The sequence below is a fragment of the Dipteris shenzhenensis genome, chromosome 1 (genome assembly GCF_047967505.1).
Source record: "Dipteris shenzhenensis isolate YYH24624 ecotype China chromosome 1, Dip_SZ_1.0, whole genome shotgun sequence".
Classification (NCBI taxonomy): Eukaryota; Viridiplantae; Streptophyta; class Polypodiopsida; order Gleicheniales; family Dipteridaceae; genus Dipteris; species Dipteris shenzhenensis.
The window spans coordinates 57,338,039-57,357,658 of NC_141596.1; the positions used below are offsets into that span (position 1 = coordinate 57,338,039).

The 19,620-nt window shown below is 44.5% G+C and overlaps 1 protein-coding gene across 6 annotated transcripts in view; it reads left to right on the forward strand.

Annotated features, from left to right (window-relative positions):
• The window catches only part of RECQSIM (RECQ helicase SIM), a 53,453-nt gene extending 33,833 nt beyond the window's left edge, over nt 1-19,620 (forward strand). Inside the window, exons 10-17 of one of the 6 annotated variants that reach the window (XM_087376478.1) lie at nt 2,721-2,801; nt 11,519-11,582; nt 11,732-11,831; nt 11,951-12,034; nt 17,747-17,834; nt 17,927-18,040; nt 18,660-18,752; nt 19,121-19,620. In XM_087376478.1, the coding sequence (XP_087232604.1) occupies nt 2,721-2,801; nt 11,519-11,582; nt 11,732-11,831; nt 11,951-12,034; nt 17,747-17,834; nt 17,927-18,040; nt 18,660-18,752; nt 19,121-19,483 (987 nt within the window). In that variant the 3' untranslated portion in view covers nt 19,484-19,620. Of the gene's footprint in view, nt 1-2,720; nt 2,802-11,518; nt 11,583-11,731; nt 11,832-11,950; nt 12,035-17,746; nt 17,835-17,926; nt 18,041-18,333; nt 18,753-19,120 lie in introns of all 6 variants that reach the window. The other 5 variants (XM_087376483.1, XM_087376493.1, XR_015541248.1 and 2 more) reach the window with 5 other exon arrangements.

The following is a 19,620-nucleotide window of genomic DNA, read 5'->3' on the forward strand; positions in this document are numbered from 1 at the left end:
AGGGTTTCATTGACCCACCAGGATACACACAGATTCACCTACCCCACTCGCTGAGGATCTCTCTTGGGCAATTTCGGGTCTCTTCACACAGACTTCGCATCGAGAGCGGCAGAGCAGAGCGACTACCCAGGGAGCGGCGCATATGCACACTGTGTGACATACAGGAGGTTGAGATAGAGGAGCATTTCATCTTCAGGTGTCATGTGTACTATGAGATCCGAGGACATTTCCACTGCCTCTTCAGGGATAGTTATGGGATTTTAGCCCGTTTCCTCTCCTACCCAGACCAACGGTGTTTGGCAGGTTTCATTCATGAGGCACGTAGACACCGCAAGAGGATAGTCCGAGCACAGAGACAGGAGCAGACTTCTTCCTCGGTTGATCCCTCTCAGAGCTCTATCACGGAGCTCTTTCAGCTAGATCACATGGACCCCAACGAGACGAGGCCTCGACATGAATGTGACCCGGAGCCCGTGACCCGACAGCTCAGACAGAGGGTCGACACACAGATCACACTTGGAGACATCCCCTCCTTGTTTAGAGTCGGAGCCCGACCGATGGGGGTCACAGTAGCCTTGGTTAGATGCAGAGCTACGACGAGGAAACATGCCAGGACCGCACCTCTGAGTGGCTGACAGCACTCTATTGCCGACTTCATGCCTCCACTGCGTCATCCATCCTGATATCTTGCTGTTGCTGGGGATGATGATGATATTGATGATGATGCTGAGATTGATATATAGTTGACCATCGACATGACTATGTTGTACGTAGCACTTAGTACTGCCATTCTGCATTTTTGCATTTTTTGCATTGGTATGGATGCTCATTTAGTAGCTCCACTACCACAGCTCGTTGTATCAGGATTTTCACAGTCTCATAGACCCATCGGTCTTTAATAAACTTTCTTTCTTTCTTTCTTTTCTTGGGCCTTTTTCATACTTAATAGAAGTCTTGTCATTGGAAAAAAGAAGTAAGTACATGCAGCCATAACTTTTCCTAAGCATGCAGCCACCGCTTTTTAGTGCCATGAACTAAAGAGAGCCCTGCAAGGTTAAATACCAATGAAACTTCTAGCTACAAACTCTGATTGGCTGCAACCAGCCAAGGCCTGGTGCTGCTCTTGCAGAACAGCATAGCCACAAAAACTGTACGGACAACCAGAATCAGCTGCCATACCAGTCAAAACAACCCTTGTACTATCAAAACGAACCACAAGCTGTTTGTAAATGGGCTTGCCTCTTCCTTCTGCCAGCACCTTCCCTTCCAACTCGTGCTATGAGACAGCAGTTTGCAAACTGCAGTATCACAATTACCAACACAAAGGACAGCACACAGTAATTTGTCGGCCAGCAAATCAGCCATACAACCTTGATATTCAGCCACACACAACATGAATAAAACTAATATCGCATTTGTCCACGCTCAAACAATGAATTTCTACTTTGATACCAAATGAAACACCTCTTGCAAGCTAGCCATAGCTAACCTAAGGGTTGTATGCAATCCTTACCCTCGAGCTATTGCAACTCCACTAGATGTTAGAACACAGAGATAGGGACACACAAGGTATAGGCTAGTGCATCACTCCTGACCGTAGATCCTCGCAAGGATTGCTCCCGTGCTAGAGGTCAAGCAAACCCCAGGATTAGTGATCTCCCAAGTAAGACTAGGTTTCCCATTATCCATACCATGCAGGCCCATCTGCACACACAAGCTGTTAGGGAACCCATAGGTTGGACGATGGCTCTTTCCTAGCTGTGTCTTCTTAGGAGGCCCCGCACCCAAGAATGCCCCAAATGAGCTAAGTCTCACACTTAGGCATAGGGTGTCTTAGTTGCCTCAACCCTAAGGCTACTCTAACTGTACCAAAGGTATGCCATGTCCTAATTGTCTCAGGCTTAGGTTACATGACTCTTTGTTAACCTGACCTTCACAACATTGGGCACATTATGTCTAGACATGGGGATTGGGAAGGGAAGGGAAGGGGCGAGCAAGGGGGATGTGGTTGTATGGCTTGGTATGGGTGTCTATACAATGCCCATATAGTTTGTACAGTATAGACTATATGGGCATTGTATGGGGTGTATGGCTAGAGGTGGGGACTTAGCGGGCTTCAGAGATGCTAGGGAGGGCAATAAGTAGAAATGGAAGCCCGAGAGAAGCAAGAGGATGAGGGGCAAAGGAGGTGCAGAAACATGAGATGGGTATTGAGGAGGGTGGGGAGGCTAGGGAGGAAGTCGATAAGAAAGGGGGAGGGGGGAGACACAGAACTGGGCGTGGAGAAGCCAGGGAGCAGGTCAAGCAGCTATATAGTGCAACCATGGTGTGATTCGGGCTTATTAGAAGAGTGATATTGACTGTGAGGAAATAAATGTGTGATGTTATGTAAACACGGAACTACACTAGATTTCTGGATAGTTCGTCATCAAGGGGAAAACCTTTTGAGAGGAAGAAACTGCAATCAGCATCTTGAGTTGGGACAGAACGTCTGTTTTATTGCTAAGTATGTCTATTTATATGAATACTGTAAGGTTAGGTTGTGAATTGAATAAGCAAGGAAAGGTTTTTGAGGCAATGATCTGAGGTTAGGTTTCTCATATAGGTGCTTCGAAGGTTGCATTTTTGAATGAGTTTGGGAGCACTGTGCACACATGCTTTTGTTTGTCCATTTAAGGTTATTATTTCTTTAAGGGTGTGTGTTTTCAAACCACTTTCAGGTCGTAGTGGCAACTATTGCCTTCGGAATGGGAATCGACAAGCCAAATGTGAGGCACATTGTGCATTATGGCTGGCCCCAGGTGAGTGTTTTCTGTGTTGTTTTCATTGTTGTGAAGAGATGGTTTGCATTTCTCAAAGGAATTCCTTTTGCATCTCAATGAAAAGATTGCCTAGCTGATTGCATTTTTTGTAAAAGTTGTGAAGCTAATTTCTTTGGGAGGGAGGAAGTAGTACTTTTTAATCTATGTATTGGGTGGCAAGAAACCTCAGCTTGATTGATCGTGGCACCTGAAGACAGGCATCTAGCTAGACTGAAAACAATACAATCTACTCTATGTTGGGTGCAAGAAGCAATGGAATGGGAGTGGAAACAACAAGCTGGAGAAAAACGTAGTACTGCTCAAATTGATGAGAGGAAAATACAAAGGGTGGCCTATGTGGCCCCCAAGTCAACCATATGGTTGACCAAAGAAGTCAACTCATAGAGTTGACCTGATCTACAAGCCTCATACCAGGGCTAAGTGCTAACAAACCCCCCTCCATGGTATGGCTGAAGTATCGTGGAAATATCTTAGGAATACCTGGAAACTACATCATGGTTGCACATATTGGTCCCAGAGGGATATAGCAACCTATGATATGTATAGAGTGATCTCTCACGTAACAAAAGGAGCCAAGTGTGAAGCATGTCGAAATGCCTTAAACTTGGGCTGCAGTAAAGCTTTTGTGGAAAGATATGCCAAGTTGCCCTCGGTGGGAGCATAGGACAACTGGATGTCTCCACCAGACAGTCACTCTTGAGCATAGTGATAGTGCACTTCAATATGCTTTGTGCGCGCATGAAACACTGGGTTTCTAGCAACCACCAAAGCACTCTGGCTGTCGGTGTAGATCGTAGTAGAGCCGGGCTGAATGATATCAAGATCTGCAAGCAACTTGCGGAGCCAAACGCACTCTACTGTAGTTGTGAAAGCTGCTCTATACTCAGCCTCACAATTAGATGTGGCAACTGTAGGCTGCTTCTTGCTGAACCAAGAGATGCATGAAGCCCCAAGCATAAAACAATCGCCACAGTGTGACACCCTAGTGTCGTAACATCCTGCCCAGTCGCTGTTCGTGAATGCATACTGCTCTGGATCTGTAAGAGAGGGAACAATGTATCAAAGACATCTAAGGAATAAGGCTGTTTTTTGTTTTCTAGTCAAGGTAAAGGCACATTTTCAGCGAATACAACATCCCCACTGACAATGACCTTGCCCGTGCTGGGATGTATCCCTTGCTCTCTGCGCTTTAACCAATGAATATGCATTTTACAGCTTTGTCTTAAGCTTGTGCCTCAGTTGAGATGGCACATGAGCATAAGCCAATGACCCGAACATCCGCGTAGAGAAATTTCAGGTTTGTGACGGTGCCATGCCTCATAAGGTGTAATAGTCTTCAATGCCTTTGTGGGTGCCCGATTGAGCACATAGTTGGAGCACATGACAGCACCCAATCAAAACTTATTTGGCAAAGACTTTCCTTTGAGCATGCACCTGCCCATTTCCATCTTTGACGGATTTTTCCTCTCTACCAGCTTGTTCTGCTGCAGAGTATAAGGCACTGTACATTGATGAATAATACCTCGAGCTGCCAAAAAATCAGAGAATTCATGGGACATGCACTCTCCCCCCCTGTCAGTGCGTAGAGTAAGGAGCTTGTTCCCTGATTCATTTTCAGCCATGGCAAGCCAATGTCTGAAGCATGGGAACACATCAGATTTGGCCTTCATGCCATATATCCAAGCAAATCTGGTGGTCATTCACAAAGGTAGAAAAGTAAAGGTAGCCCCCAAGAGATGCTGTCCGCATCGGTCCGCACACATCACTATGCACAAGGTGAAGCTTCCTAGATGCACCAACTATGCCATCCTTTGGAAATGAGAAACGGTGCATTTTGCCCAACAAGCATCCCTCACAAACATGTTTAACCGGTGCATGCATGGGTGGGAGAGCGACCACCATGTTTTGTGAATGCATTTTAACTAAGCTTCTGTAGTTGAGCTGACCCAACCTTTGCATGCCATAAGTGGGAATCTGAAATTACAGATTCAGCCACCAAATCTGCCTCTATAGCAAGCTGTTTGTCATAAACATCAAGATGATATAGCCCAGAAGAAAGTGACCCAGTAAGTACTATAATGTCATCGTACCAGTTGTCATATAGGGCACATCGATAACCATCAAAGTGAACCCGAAAGCCATTCAAGGATATGGCTGCAATGGAGATGAGGTTCTTCTTGATACTTGGGACAAACAAAACGTCCATGAGCATTATCGTATCACCTGAAACTCAAGTGACCTCGACTTGGCCAATCCCTTTCATGGGATATGATGCATTGTTGGTACATGTCACTGTGCCACCATGTGGAGCAGACCCCAATGTGTGAAAGAGTGATCTACAAGAAGTGATGTGCTTGGAAGCACCACTGTCAAAGCACCAATCTGACTTAGAATCTAAGACACACAAGGCTATAGCATGCTTCTTTGGATGGTACAGGCATGTCACTGTGAAAGCCCACTCATGGTGAGCAATGTTGGCTACCTCATGACCATGATTTGGGGCAGTAGCAGTAGTAGTGATAGCAAGTCCCTTTTGCTGCTTTTTTTTTTCAGAAGCGATGCACTTGCGACATTCAGAAATGTCATGTCCTGGCTTCCGACAATAATGACAACGTTTGCTGTTTTTCTTCTTTGCATCAGATGGGGTAGGATTAGATGAGTGTCCAGCAGTAGATGAGCCTCCAGAAGGCTTGGGTTTGCTGTAATTTTGCCCGTTCTTTCCCTTATTTTTGTGATTAGCAACAAAAGCCTGATTTGCAATTTGAGAGGCATCACGATTTGTGCGACTCTGCTCTTCCTGCAGGAGAAGGGAAACAAGCTGGTCGAAAGTAGAAGTGTAGGGATTTCCCATGGCAACCAACCTCAATGTAGTAGCAAACCCTTGGTAGGACTCAGGAAGTCCATTGAGTGTCGTGGACACTACCTGAGCATCTGAAATAATTTCATCCACAATATTGAGCTACTCTTGAAAATCATTGATTTTTGTGATGTATGCATCCATGCTGTCCCCCTCTTCCATTTTGACATTCTCCAATTGCCTGCGTAAGAAAGCAACACGTGCCTCATTGCGAACGTGGTAAAGGTAAGCCAAGATGTCCCACAGAGTCTTTGATGTTTTGCAAGATCGAATGTGAGGAATGATATGTATCTTGACTGAAAAAGCAATGATAGAATGTGCTTGGGCATCTCTACCATCCCATCTGGCCTGTTCGGGTGTAGGAGGGGTGCTTGGAGTAGTAATAGATCCAGAGGTGGCTGTAAAAGCTGCACCAACGGTGGTAGTAGCCGTAGCAGTTGCATCAACTGTAGCAATAGTAGCAGAAGTGGATGCCACAGAGGAAGGTCGAATATCTGATCCTGAGACAATACCCCAAATTTTTTTGGTAACGAGCAAATCTTTCACCATGTATGACCACATGGGATGATTGGGTCCATCGAGCTTGTACTCAGCTGAGAACATACCCATCCAATCTTTGCTTCCCATGGCCAAAATAAATCCCTGAAGGAAAAATGTGCGCTCAAGAGTAGCCTCAAGGCTTTCACTGCAAAATGAGCTGGCTGTCCAAAAATGACAGTGAGATCCAGGTTTGGGGCTGACCCTACTTGTCCTCGTTGTCACATTGCAGTTGTAGGATTTTTAGTATCTTTCATACAGGCTACAACACCTTTCTATATGACCTGGGGTTCAGTGGCTTGGCTATCTCTTACTGGCCCTCAGGTGTTTTTCGAGGGACATGATCCACATCCAGCTCTCATTGTACAGCGACACTCAGTGGAGTCTTGTTCCCTCCAGGTTGCTCCCTTCACTCCTTTAAGAGCTGCTCATGCCTCAGTAGACACGTTGTGGGAGATTTTGGCTAGCATTGCAGCTTGGCATATTTGGAGAGCTAGGTGTACAGAGGCGATGGAGGGTATTCAGGTTCACCCTTCTTAGGTTATGGCCAGTATTTGGTTTGACACAGTACACCCTCTGATGGCCATATGGCCGAGCATGCAGGGATCCTCCAGAGCAGCTACTGCCAGGAGAGTTACCTTTTTCAGAGTTTGGAGAGGATCTCCTTTCTTCTTTGAGTGTCCCTCAGGGTTGAGGTGGCATTTTCAGCCTCCGCCTTGGTTTTTAATTAGGTCATTTTGAGCTGTTTTTTTGGTCCACTCTCACTTTTGATCCACTTCCATGAGTAGCTCTACGTTGGGCTCTATCTGATTGAGATGCGGTGGCATAGAGAGACACTATTGTGACATATCAAGTAGGAGTAAGAGGTAACCGTGCCGCAAGAGGCTGAGGTAGCACAACGACATGTCACAGGCTCTTATGTATTTGAATCAGCTACTGGACATAATGGGTGGAGGAGGAGGAGCTAGCTGACATGAGGGGAGTGTCGATGAGTGGGAAGAAACAATGTAACCCTGTTGAGCCAGAGATGCAAAGAGCACGACACAAAGAGTGATCTAAGTACACATGATCGAGATCCAGCTTATCTTACCTCTCCTCGGAGGAGTCGCCAACTTCGAGGCGTCACTCTCGACATAGCCCATTGGATACATGGAGAGAGCACACCCAGAGACGAGGCGTCACTCGTGACATAGCCCATTGGATACAGAGGTCAAGGAGGCCACGTCCTTTGCGAGAGCGAGAGAGTGCTCGACAGATGTAGATTCAGGACATCTTTACAGGCGAATAGGAGAGAGATGAGGAGAGACAGCATGATACAGGGCTCTTGAGGAGTGATAGTTCTCTTTAGATCACATTTGAGACCGCTTATATCGATGATACCGAGAGAGGAGCATGCATGCCATATGTGGATACGAGTCCAGCTACTATTAGAGTCATGGTTGATCTTCATTGTGGTGTGCTATTTTTGCTAGATACATCATCCTATGCGCATGAGGTTGCTACAGAGGGGCACGGCCCATATGAGACGATATATGATGACATCATAGAGTTCTGCAGGCAGGGAGACATCCTCCTGGGTGACATCAATGCATGCACATGAGAGACACAAGCGGGCTTGCTAGATTTTGCATATGATATTCCCTCATAGTACCGGAGCTAGATCCAACAGAGCTTGGGATAGTGAGGCGCTCAATAGATACACCACATGTGACTGGATATGGACGACATCTACTTGAGTTGGTTATATATTGGCCTTCAGAGATGGCCATCATCTGGCCAGGCTTACTTGTTTTCCACATGGCAGGGGGACAAGCACAATGAACTATCTAATGGCCCCCCTAGCCTTTTTATCACAGATATACGACTTTTTTATGCCTCCTCCCCTTCCTTGCGGTGACCACTCATACCTAGATTTTAGCATCTCAGCTACTATGCCTCCCATAGGGAGAGTCGTTCCTACACCTACATGTGTCCAACTATGGGAGAGTCGTTCCCACACCTACACGTGTCCAAATCCATTTTGACTATGCTCTTGATCCAGTCTATGTGAGCCACTTGGCCCGTGAGCTTCCAGATTAACCTGGAGATGATGCAGACCTTGCTTGTGCCGCCTCAGACACCCTTTTCTTAGTGGTATAGGACGTAGCTACTAGATCTTTTCCTAGGACTCGATCCGCAATAGATGGCCAAGGTTGGAGAATGTCTTAAAATTCTTGGTTCGATGACGAGTGCAGAGAGATGAGATCTTACCTCACATGTGAGTGAGCCTAGGGGTCATCTAACAACACCCGAGGTGCAAATTTGACGACAACTCACATGTTGTAAGAGGCGGTCTTTCCTCACACATAGGATGTATGAGGTAATCCAATCATTTCGAGGGTGAGATCCTACCATCAGGTGGCGTCTTCTATGTGCGGGGAAGCTGCCTATTCCCATCACAAATCCGCATGTTTGGCACACATATGCGAGCTCACTCTATGACGCCCCGATGCAGGCACACCTGATATATCCTCTATGCCTAGGCCTACTACTTGTCATTTGTTCACTACATAGAATGTACAGACTGCACTCTGTTGGCTCCACAATTGGGGAGCTTAGGATCATGAGAGGCTACAGACTGAGCATTTCACGCATGCGCAGGGGGTCCTAGCTCTGATTTCAGCGCAGATGTGTAATCACACTGTATGTCCTAACTTCCCACCTGCTTGGAGTACTACCACCATTTTGCCGATACACAAAGCAGGGGATCCCATGGACACTAGGTACTACCGCACTCTTATGACTGGCTGGCACTATAGTCATCCAGATGGTTACCAGAGAGCGGGGTCAGCACATCATGGTATGCACCCGTATCCACATGGTTTGCTAGTCAGTGTATTCAGATGGACCTGCTTTCCCCCTTTCAGTACAGCATGGATGCACCATCCAAATTGATCTCATGAGATGAGATTCACTGGATCATGGCCTCTTCCACAAACAAATAAGAGACTCATATCCTTGACGTACCGATTTAGTAATCCGTAATAGCATCTTTGATAAGAACTTGGACTTTGGGCTGATCTATAAAGAGAGGACATACCTGTAACCTATGAATTAGGGAAAACAAAACGCAGTGAATACCCTTCAAGAAACCCCAATCTATTTTCTAAATCCAAGAGTAGAATAGCCAGGTCTCGGCCACTCTATCTGGCCCATTCTGAGGCCTCCCAAATGAGAAGATATTACCATGCACAAAGCCAATTCGTGTGCCATGTAACAAGCCAGGGAATAGAGGCTGTAAACAAAGGTTGATTGCCTTCGTTAAAAGTTTATATCAAGTGCCCAAAGGTGTAATTGGCCTCCATCATTTTATGAAGTTCATGCACCCTTCCCTTAGGGATAAGATGACGAAGATCCTCAATAAATGAAGTAGGTATCACACCAGCATCCCATCTGCTCTACAGAGCTCAAGTGGCATGATGACCAATGTCCTCCCAAAAGGCAATCAAGAAAGAAGAGGTCAAACCATGTGAACCTGGGCATTTGTCCTTGTGAATTCTAGTTGGTGAAAAGTGGCATCAAGAGAGATTCTCGTATGTTCTTTCAGAAACAATGGGACTATCTGTCTCTTGATTCAGAACTCCCTCAGAGTCCTATAAGGATTTATAGTAAGGAGGGAACCATACAAATATGAAGCAATATGCATGACAGTATCTAGGATTTGACTGCAAATCAATTAGCTAAGAAACTTCTTCTCTACCATGTCTAGGTGCAAGAAAAGAGAGAAAGTGCTTATTGAGTCGTCCCCCCATCTGAATCTCAAAGAGTTTAGTGCATGATAAGAAAGCTCAGATCTACTCTCCAAAAGAGTGCTTGTGAGCAATGGAAAACTCAACCCTCTTTGATCCTCTCTTGGCATGAGTGAGAGTCGGGAAGTCCACTGCAGGAATGATAATACCATATTGTCTTGTGCAAGTGGGAGTCAATGCCATCTCCAAAGATTTGGAGTATCAACAAAAGTGGAAGGTATGAACTTAGTGAAGTCTCAGTAATCAGCCAAAGAAGTAAATGAGGCGTCCACTCCGGGAGCAATGTCTGAAGATCTAGCTAGATGAGTGCGGGTAGAGGCTGATCAAGAGTCTGAGAATGCATAAGATGGGCATGAGAAGGAGTCTCTTGATCTGAGGTAGCAAGATCAACAAACTTGTCAAGAAGGATCTTGTCTCGAAGAGGGAGGAGCATTCTTCCTTTCCTTCTTGGGCCTCTTTTTCTCCTTTAGGGAATCCTTGGCAAAATCCCCAAAGAGTCTGTAAATATGACATTGATCCTCATGACCTGTAATCTCAATCCTTTGTCAAAAGAGGGAGCCATTTGGTCACTGAAGTATGATGTGATCATCAGAGATGTTAGGTTCAGAAGCAATGATTTTAACATGAGGGAAGCCATCAGACCTGAGTGCCAAGGAGGAGGAGCCTTTGTGTATGAAGTATGATGTGATAATCAGAGACATTAGGGTTAGAAGCAATGACTTTAACACAAGAGAAGCCAAGATTTGACTGCCAAGAAGGCAAACAATGGAGAGGAGGAACCTTCGTGACCACTCTGAAAGAAGCTCGAATGGTTGAAAGGATTGGCTAAAGGTGAAACCATTTGCCGATCTTGAAATGGGAGCCGACTTGAAACTAATGAGGCAAATTCCACTATTGCAAAAACTTGAGGGAAAAACCAATGGGAAACTAACAAAAGGATTGGCTGAAGGTGAAGCCCATCCTCCGATCTTGAAATCGGAGGCCAACCTGAAGCCGATGAACAACATTTCAGTAAGGCGAAACTAACAGGAGGAGAACTAAAAATAATCCAACAGAGGGAGGGGCTGGACCGGCAGGGAGAGGGAACAGGAGGGAGGGGAGGTAAGGCTGGTGGAGGGGCTGGGAAAGGCAAGAGAGGAGAGGGAAGGAGCAGCTGGCAAGAGAGGAAGAGGGGGATGGGGCTGCACGGCCTTGTATGAGCATCCATACAGACTGTGTGGGTGCCATACAGGTTGTACAATGGGAGGCGGGAGCTGGGAAGGATGGTAGAGCGGCTAGGGAGGAGGGCAACAGGGAGGGAGGGCGGGAGGGGAAGAAACAGGGGCACGTAGCAGATCGACCAGCAGTGGGAAAAGTGGTGTTTTGATGGATCATTAAGAATCAATTTTGTGAGAGGTACGTGGAAAGTAGGTTCAATAATATGCTGCTTTTGATGGTTGTTATTTGTGGGTTGATAAATATAGTGACATATTATACCATAGAAGTTAGTGAGATCATGCATGCTGTCTTCACAGAGCTTAGAGGCTTATTATCAGGAGGCAGGCAGAGCTGGGAGGGATGGATTTCCATCAGATTGCAGTAAGTATGAGCATGCTTGAAAATCGTAAATCTCAAATCGATTGCTGTTATTGATCAAATTATGATGTGATAAAGTTACGAGCAAGCATGTCCTTTTTCTCTGCTCAATTTGCTTGTCTATCTGATAGCTTCAATTTTGTGTGGTTCAGCTCTCTATTGTGATATGACAGTACTTCCATCTCTCTTACCTAGTTGGCGAGACCCAGAGCAAACATCACATGCTCTCTCTATGCTGGAACAATGTTTCAGGTACTGTTGTTAGGACATAGAATGTGTGACAACATGAGCGAAATTTAAGGTCAAGAATATTACTTTTTTTGACTCATCTTCAGATACTTTCATTTTCTTCTTCTGCCTGTTTATTGTAGATATGGCCTTTCCACCAGCAAATGTAGAGCAGGCATTCTACTGAAGTACTTTGGCGAGGACATCCTGAACTCTCGGTGTAATGTGTGAGTTGCATTTTACCTATGCAAGTATTGGATAGGAGCTTTCTCGGTGGATTTGAGTTTGTGGAACAAGTTAAGGGCATGCCATGCATGTATTCTGTTTTTGACCTAATTAACTTCATACCAAAAGCATGCTGGGAAACTTTGGCAAAGATTAGGCTGAAAAGCAGTTCTGATATTTCAATGTTGGTTTACAGTGTTATGTCCTGATATATTAGTACTTGAGTACATATCTAAAAGATTTCAATTTTGTAATATTGAGTCTTGGCCTCGCGTTGTTTGGGTGTTGTTTCTTCATTATTAGGATGGATGGGCAGGAAGGAAGAATGATTGAAAGAAAGAAAGGAAGGTATATGAATGTCTTCAAGAGGCCAAAATGGATTATAGGACAATACAATGGCTGGAATATAAGAGGGAGAGCCTATGCGCTTCTAGCAGGGTTGCCTTGGGATACATTTCCCCCCGCAGTAAGTGAAACTATATAGTTGCAATACCGTGCGTAAGGTGGTGAAAATCATGACCTTGGTCTTATCAAGGTTGACTATCAAGTCTCTCTCCTAGCAAAACAAGTCTAGGGTCTAGATGTCCTTGTAAGCGTGTTGTTGAGGAGGCGATGAGGATAATAACATTCGTGTATAATAATTTCTGTATCATCAGGTTCGCAAGCAGTGACCTCTCACCACTACGGCGGTCAATGAGGGCCGTGATCTCTCATTTAGAGCCAAAAAGTGTTGATGAGAGGAGGCATTCCTGCTTCATTCCGATTGTGCTCTCAATCAAACTTGACAGGCCACTTGGGGCACACACTCTCTCTCTAACTGACTCATCACGTGGGGCACATACTCTCCCTCTGAATCATATAACTCATCATCACCCCCCCCATCATGATTCTTTGGAATTTGCATTTCCTGAAGTCTTCTAATCATACGAGATTGTGGAAATGTGTCAAAGCAAGCATGGACTTTTTGGGATCTCGATCTCACCTCCTCAATGATGGCCCGAAGAGTAAAAATGTGGTCTAGAATAGAGTGTTGTCTCCGGAATCCAACCGCTGCCTTTGTTCCTTTGTGAATGCTCTCTAATATAGACGCGTAAATCTTGGTCAGTATGTGGCCAATCATGAGAGTGCGGTAGTTTTGAGTATCCATGAGATCCTTTGCTTTGTGTATTGGTACTGTGTTGGTGTTACACCAAGCAGGGGGAAGCCATGGCATGCAGCATGGTTGAACATGTATGCTAGGATCAGAGCCAAGACCTCCTACCTTTGTGCAAAGTGCTTTATGCTTAGCTCCTCATGGTTCTAGGCTCTTCCGTTATGGAGTTGGCGCAAAACAGCCCACATGTTCAATGTGATAAACAAGGTGGATGTGGTGGGCCTGGGCAGGGAGAACATATCTAGTCGTGCATGGGCTGGGGTGTCATAGAGCAATGTGGCAGATCTGTGCCAGATAGTCGGGCCCGTGATGGACATGGGTGGCAGCAGTTGGCTTCTGCTATATCCCCTCCTTTGAAAGAGTGAGTGACCTCATCCGGCCTATGTGAGAGGATAGCTTGCCTCGTATAGCGTAGAAGATGGCGTGAGATTCGCTATGCGTTGGAGATCGTCAAATGCCTTGAAGCCTTCTCCAGTATGATTGATCATCTTCCCGGCTTGGGGATTGCTGTAGTTCTAATTGTGCTTGGGAACAATTTGGCGGTGGCATCCTGAACCACCGATACAAGGGTGTCTAAGGCATGGGCAAGGTTTACATCATCTCCAAGGGAGGTCGGTAACTCATGAGAAAAGTGGCTCGCATAGACCGCATCAATGGCATGGTCAAAGTAAATCTGAACATGGGTGGGGGAAGGAGGATCATGGTTGGTTGTCTTGTGAAGTAGCCAAGATGATGAATACCAGGTAGGAATGGTCATTGAGTTTTGGGGGGGGGGGGTGGAGGGGGGATTGTAAAGGTTATGTACCGGTGACATAAAGGCTCGGGACCCCATGAGGTAGTCCACTGTACTTATTTCCCCACCGTGTGGGAAACAATTGAGCCCTTTGGATAACGGCCATCTCTAGAGGCCGTTATTTATGATCAAGTCATGTATTGTTCCCATAGCCAATAGATGTCGTCCTTACCTTGCCACTTGTGATGCATCATTCGAGTGCCTCACTATCCCAAGCTCTACTAGGTCCATCAATGGCACTCCGAGGGGGTCCAATCTAAAATCTAATAGGAAGGGCTACTTGAAGGAGATATTAGAACATTGAAACAAGGTAGCGGGTCTAGCACACAAGCTAGCCCAACAAGTACTCACTACATAAAGTTTGTAATATTTTATTTCACTGGTTGTAAGGGATCACTATTAGTTGATAGTGATCGCCAGTCCCTGTTGGGATAACTATGGTCAAGGGCTTGCTCTATGGTGCATGTATGCATCTAGGGGAGTCACATGTGTGTGTGTGTGTGTTGTAGAGGCACATTTGGTGCTATGATGTGTCTAGTGTGTGACCTAAGTGATGGTGTAAGCCAAAGGCCCCCACATGGGAGGTTCCTTTGATTTAGGCCAGTCCCACTGATGTAGGGGTTGATTGCCACTGATATAGGGGAGGTGCCTACACCATCCTCTCTTTCTATAAAATGGAGGTCATTCCTTCATTCTAATACAATGGAATTTGCCTCACTTGTGCTCTCACTCTTTGTGTCATCATGCATCTCTTTTATCCCACTCACTTCTACATTTGGTATCAGAGCTGGTAGGCTCTAGAGAATCCACTTTGGTAGTGCCACCTCATCATCTTCTCCATCACCTCCATTTTGAAGCTCTCTCTCCCTTCCTCTTCAGAAATGGCTAAACTCCGTTCTCTTCATTCCTTGCGCCTTTTGCCAAACCCTCTTAACTGAAGATTCTACCCCCTGGGGCGCACCTTTGGCTCGAAGCATTCCTCTAGATTTGGTCTCTGTCGTCCGTGCTGATCCAAATAGAGTGCGCCGACTATTAGCGAAATTTTGCACCTACAGAGCAAATGACGACCTCCCCTTCAAGCACAAGTTAGGCAATGCCTAGAGCTTGTTGCTGGTGAAATCTGAGCCTATATGGTCTACTAGTTGTAGAGAAATCAGCCAAAGAACAATCGACTTTGGAGAGACTCTCACAGGCAATGTGGCGCACTATTTCACCCCTCCTCTGCTGTGCTTACTCTCTGGTATAAAGCCTTCATTTCAGCTTACAAAGCCCCAAATCTGAAGATACGTGGAGTGAGAATTCAAGCCTCCAAGTTACTCTGTTTCCTTGTAAGCATTTTTTGACAGTTTTTGAAAATTTGATGCTAGAGTAAATGCTAGAGTGATGCTTGAGGATTGAAGTAATGCCAAAGTACAGTTCAGAGAATGTATTTTCAGTTTGAAATTCAGTTAGGACTGATCTTTTGTCAAAATGCCAAGCTCTGAGGGATCTTTAAATGCTAATCACTTGAAGAAGACTACAAGAAGGACAAAACTCAAAGTGAAGAAGACCCCAGCCAAGAAACTTTGGGAGAAGCCAACAGGGTATGAGTATGCTAAACAATTAGGATTCTCTAAATTTATGTCTAGCAATCTACATTTGTATAGTGAGGGAGATTTCTTTGTTCCACAAGATTAGTCATTTTGTAAGAGAGTAGACACTGCCTGACAAAGGTAAGACCCTCTCATGGCTACTTATAAAATTGACAAGTTCAATGGCCAAGGATTCCATACTTGGTAGATGAAGATAAAGTTTATGCTTATGAAGGAGAATCTATGGAACTCAGTCAAAGAAGGAACTCAAACCTCTCAGGAAGGTGAATCAACTACAACAAAAGGTAAAGGAAAAGCCATTGACTCTACTTCTACACCTGCAGATGCAAAGAGAATTGAGAAAGCCTATGCCATCATTGCATTAGGTTTGGGTGATGACTATGTACACCACATTTCAGATTTGGAATCCCCTTTTGAAGCATGGCACAAGTTAGATATATTGTTTGGTGCTAGCTCTCATACTTCCAAATTAATTCTGAAAATTAAGTTCTTTGAACTTAAAATGGAGGGAGATAATGTTGCTGCCCATGTCAACACTATGAGAAGTATTATGACACAACTAGCTTCAATTAATTCCCCTGTCACTGAGGATGATGCTATGGTAGTGCTTTTAAAGAGCATGCCTGAGGATTTTGACTATGTGGTTACTACTTTGAAGAATCTTCCTCAACCCTCATTAGAAGGCATCATTAGTGCCTTACAAGAAGAGGAAAGGAAGAACACTTCAAGAATGGGCAAAATGCACACAGAGGCACTTGCAGTGAGGTTTTCAAAAAGCAAGTACAAGGCTTGAGAAGGATTGTTATAGAATCTTAGTATTCCCGGAGGATTGGATACAGGATTTAGTAGAGAACCGCCCATCATCTTCCCACAGTTGTTCATGCTACTTAGAAGGATTTCAGTTGAGTTTTTGGTCTCATTTTTGGGGGATCGATAGGGCCGGGCCAATAAAGTCTCATACTTTCTTTGGCTAACTATTTTTTCAAAGGTATTCTAGTTGTCTCTTGGCTTTAGTAGATGGGCAGGCCCTCCTTATGTATGAGATGCTAGCTTGCAGAAGGATCTAGCGCATTGTTTGCCATATTCGCAGGGTGGTCTAGATAGGACTCAGGAGTTTTCAATTTATTCTCATACATCACCTTTGAGTGCTTCAGTGTGATGTAGGAGTACCTCTTTGGGGCAAAAGGTTGGTGCCCATGAGTCAGAGGTAGGTAACCATTAGTCATGCGGCGGTGTCACGGATGTGTCCCCACAACTTAGCACCATGGAGCCTCATGACTTGTTCTTACTTCGTCCTGGCTCAGGAACTGCCTTCTTCACAGGTGGTCTTGCCTTGGGAGGTGGTTTCGAGCGTTACTTATTGTGGATATAGTGTTCGAGAGGTGCTCAGGTCATTGGTGGACACACATCCTGTGCTGCTGATATATTAGGTTTCATTTGGGCTGATCTCATGCTTACTATCTGGATTTAGTGGGAGAGGTGCATTGGGACCTTTTGACAGACGCTTGAAGCATTCAGGATGCTGAATTTGATGAAGGTTTGGTGCTAGAGAACATAGTGCATGCACACTTGTCTTTTTCCAACTGATGCATGCACAATTTCATATATTACCAACGCTCCAAGCAAGGAAAGTTGAAGTTTCTCTTGATACCGCACTGGAGCGGGCCATCTTTTTGAGTTTCCTAGTTTTTGTTAGGTGTTCGGATTGACCCTAGACGTGCTTGGCTTTGCAGGGCGCTTACCAAACTGGTTATGGCACATTGGTTAACATAACAATCATTCTAAAAATATTTTGCAGTTAACCGTACCAGAGATTTAGGATTATTACTGGGTATATTAGGTACATATTGGATAACTGGTTGTGTGATTGATTTAGTGAGCTTATTGACAGCAACAGTGCTGGCTCTTCCCTTGCTAATACATGTGCTCCTCCACAAATTTTCAGTCCAGTATGTAAGTCTGCACAATCCCCACTTCACATGTGGTTCCAGGTGCCTGTAATGGATTGACTTTAAGCCATCAGACAGTGCATCCCAGTTGCAAGGCTATAACTGCATTGGATTTTTCTCTTCTGAGGTCTCCTTTTATGCTTTGTCTTCTGGATTTAGATGTGATAGTATTGTCAATATAGAGCATGAAACTCTAGATTCTAAACTGCTCTGTTGTGGACGTATAGCTGTGATGTATGTACAATGGGCCCTCCTGCTCCAGAGAATTTGACTAAGGAAGCAGAGATGTTGTTCACGATACTCTCTGAAACCCAGGTGACCTGGAGGAAATATTGTATTTATTGTGTTTCTTTGTTCTGTTGATGTAGCTGTCTTTACTTTTATTGCCTAGTGCAATTTTCTTGCAGGAAGCTCCTGATTCCTTTGCATCAAGGCAGGCTTCCTCGACTAGAAAAAGGAGTCGGGCAAGTACAAGTCCTAACAAACAATCATTCCGGCATGCTGTTGATAATATTGCAGATGTACTACTCTACAATGTGGTGTACTCTTTGCATCCTGTTTAATTCTGTAATAATAGGTTGGAGAAATATTCTCTGTCAAGAAAAGGAAATTTGATGTAGTCGCAGAGTATGCACAATAGGTATACATAACAGATATGCACAATAGACTGCATTTCAAACCAGAGAGGTGCACAACTTCTGAAATCTTAATCAATTCGTTTCATCATGCTGCTGATAGTGTTGCAAAAGTATTTTGCTAGCTCACTCTACAGTATAGCATGCCTTATCCATCTGCTTAGTTTATGTAATGACAGGTTGAAGAGTTAATAGCACATGAATGAGATGGTTAATATAGTCTTTCCTTGAGGGTAAGGATCCAAGCAGTATTGAAAGAGCATGTCCAAAAATTCCACATTACAGATATTGGGATAGCAGCATTAAGCATCTCACCGCATCCTTTTTAAGAAGTTTAAATCTCCCTTCTGAAATGAAAATAAGGCCTGTGCATTGCACAGGGAAAGAGCAGATATATATATTATTTTTGCCTGATTTTTCCAAACTGTTAAGGTGATGGCAATAATGTACATGTGAACGAAATTGTCTTGTCCAGTTGTCTCACCAGTCTCTCTCTTATTTTTAGTGTACAGAGTCCAGCCACAGAAATCAACTTTGGTGGAGAGGATTTGGAAGAGTTTTATCAGATGCTGGCTATTTGAAAGAATCTTATAACCATGTGAGTGCTTAATGTAGTTGGATTTAAGGAACTTCAATATTTGAGTGTTATTTTTTAATGTTGCAATCAACAACAGGTTAAAATTATAGTCCCTATCAAGGGGTGTCAGACATGCTGCTGATAAAAATATTTATCGGAAAAATAATTAGTTCAACCATCGAACATTGGTTTCACATAGGAAGAAGTGTCCATGATTAAACCAATGGTTTTCTTAAACCAATTGTTTCTCTTGTACAGGCAGAGTATGGTATTATTACTCTACTACTCTTTTCCCCGTGTCCCACCCATCCTCCTCTTTCACCTGGGAAAATTACCAGAATTTGAAATTCATGTTGGATCTGATATATCTTCTGTTTTGCTTTGTGCAGAATAAGCGATATCAAAAGGCGACTGTTCATTGTCTCAAGAATCCTGAAGTGACATTGCAAGGGCTTGAATTCCTGCAAGACTGCAAACGTGCAGGCATGAAAGATCTTGTTAATTGTGCACAGGAAGAAAGGAAGGCTCCGGCGCCACCGATGTGGATCTGTCCTGAAGGTGACATGATCCAAGCAGTGCGTGAAGCAAGGTCTGCGGTAGCAAGGACACGGGCAAACCCAGAGATCAGAAGGCAACGGATTTGGAGGTTCAAAAAGAAGAGTTCAAGAACGGGTCACCAAAGACGACGTCAAAAGATCCCAGGTGGTACTGTTAGGCAAAGGATTTTTTCAAAATTTGGTGTAAACAAATGAGTAATGCTATCTTTAAACAAAATTTGTTCCATCAAAATCAATCTCATAAGACTAATTTGCGAATAAATCTTTTTTGAAGGAGAACACCAGGAGCATGTACAGGAATTTCCTGTTTTGTTAACTAACTTTTAAAAGAG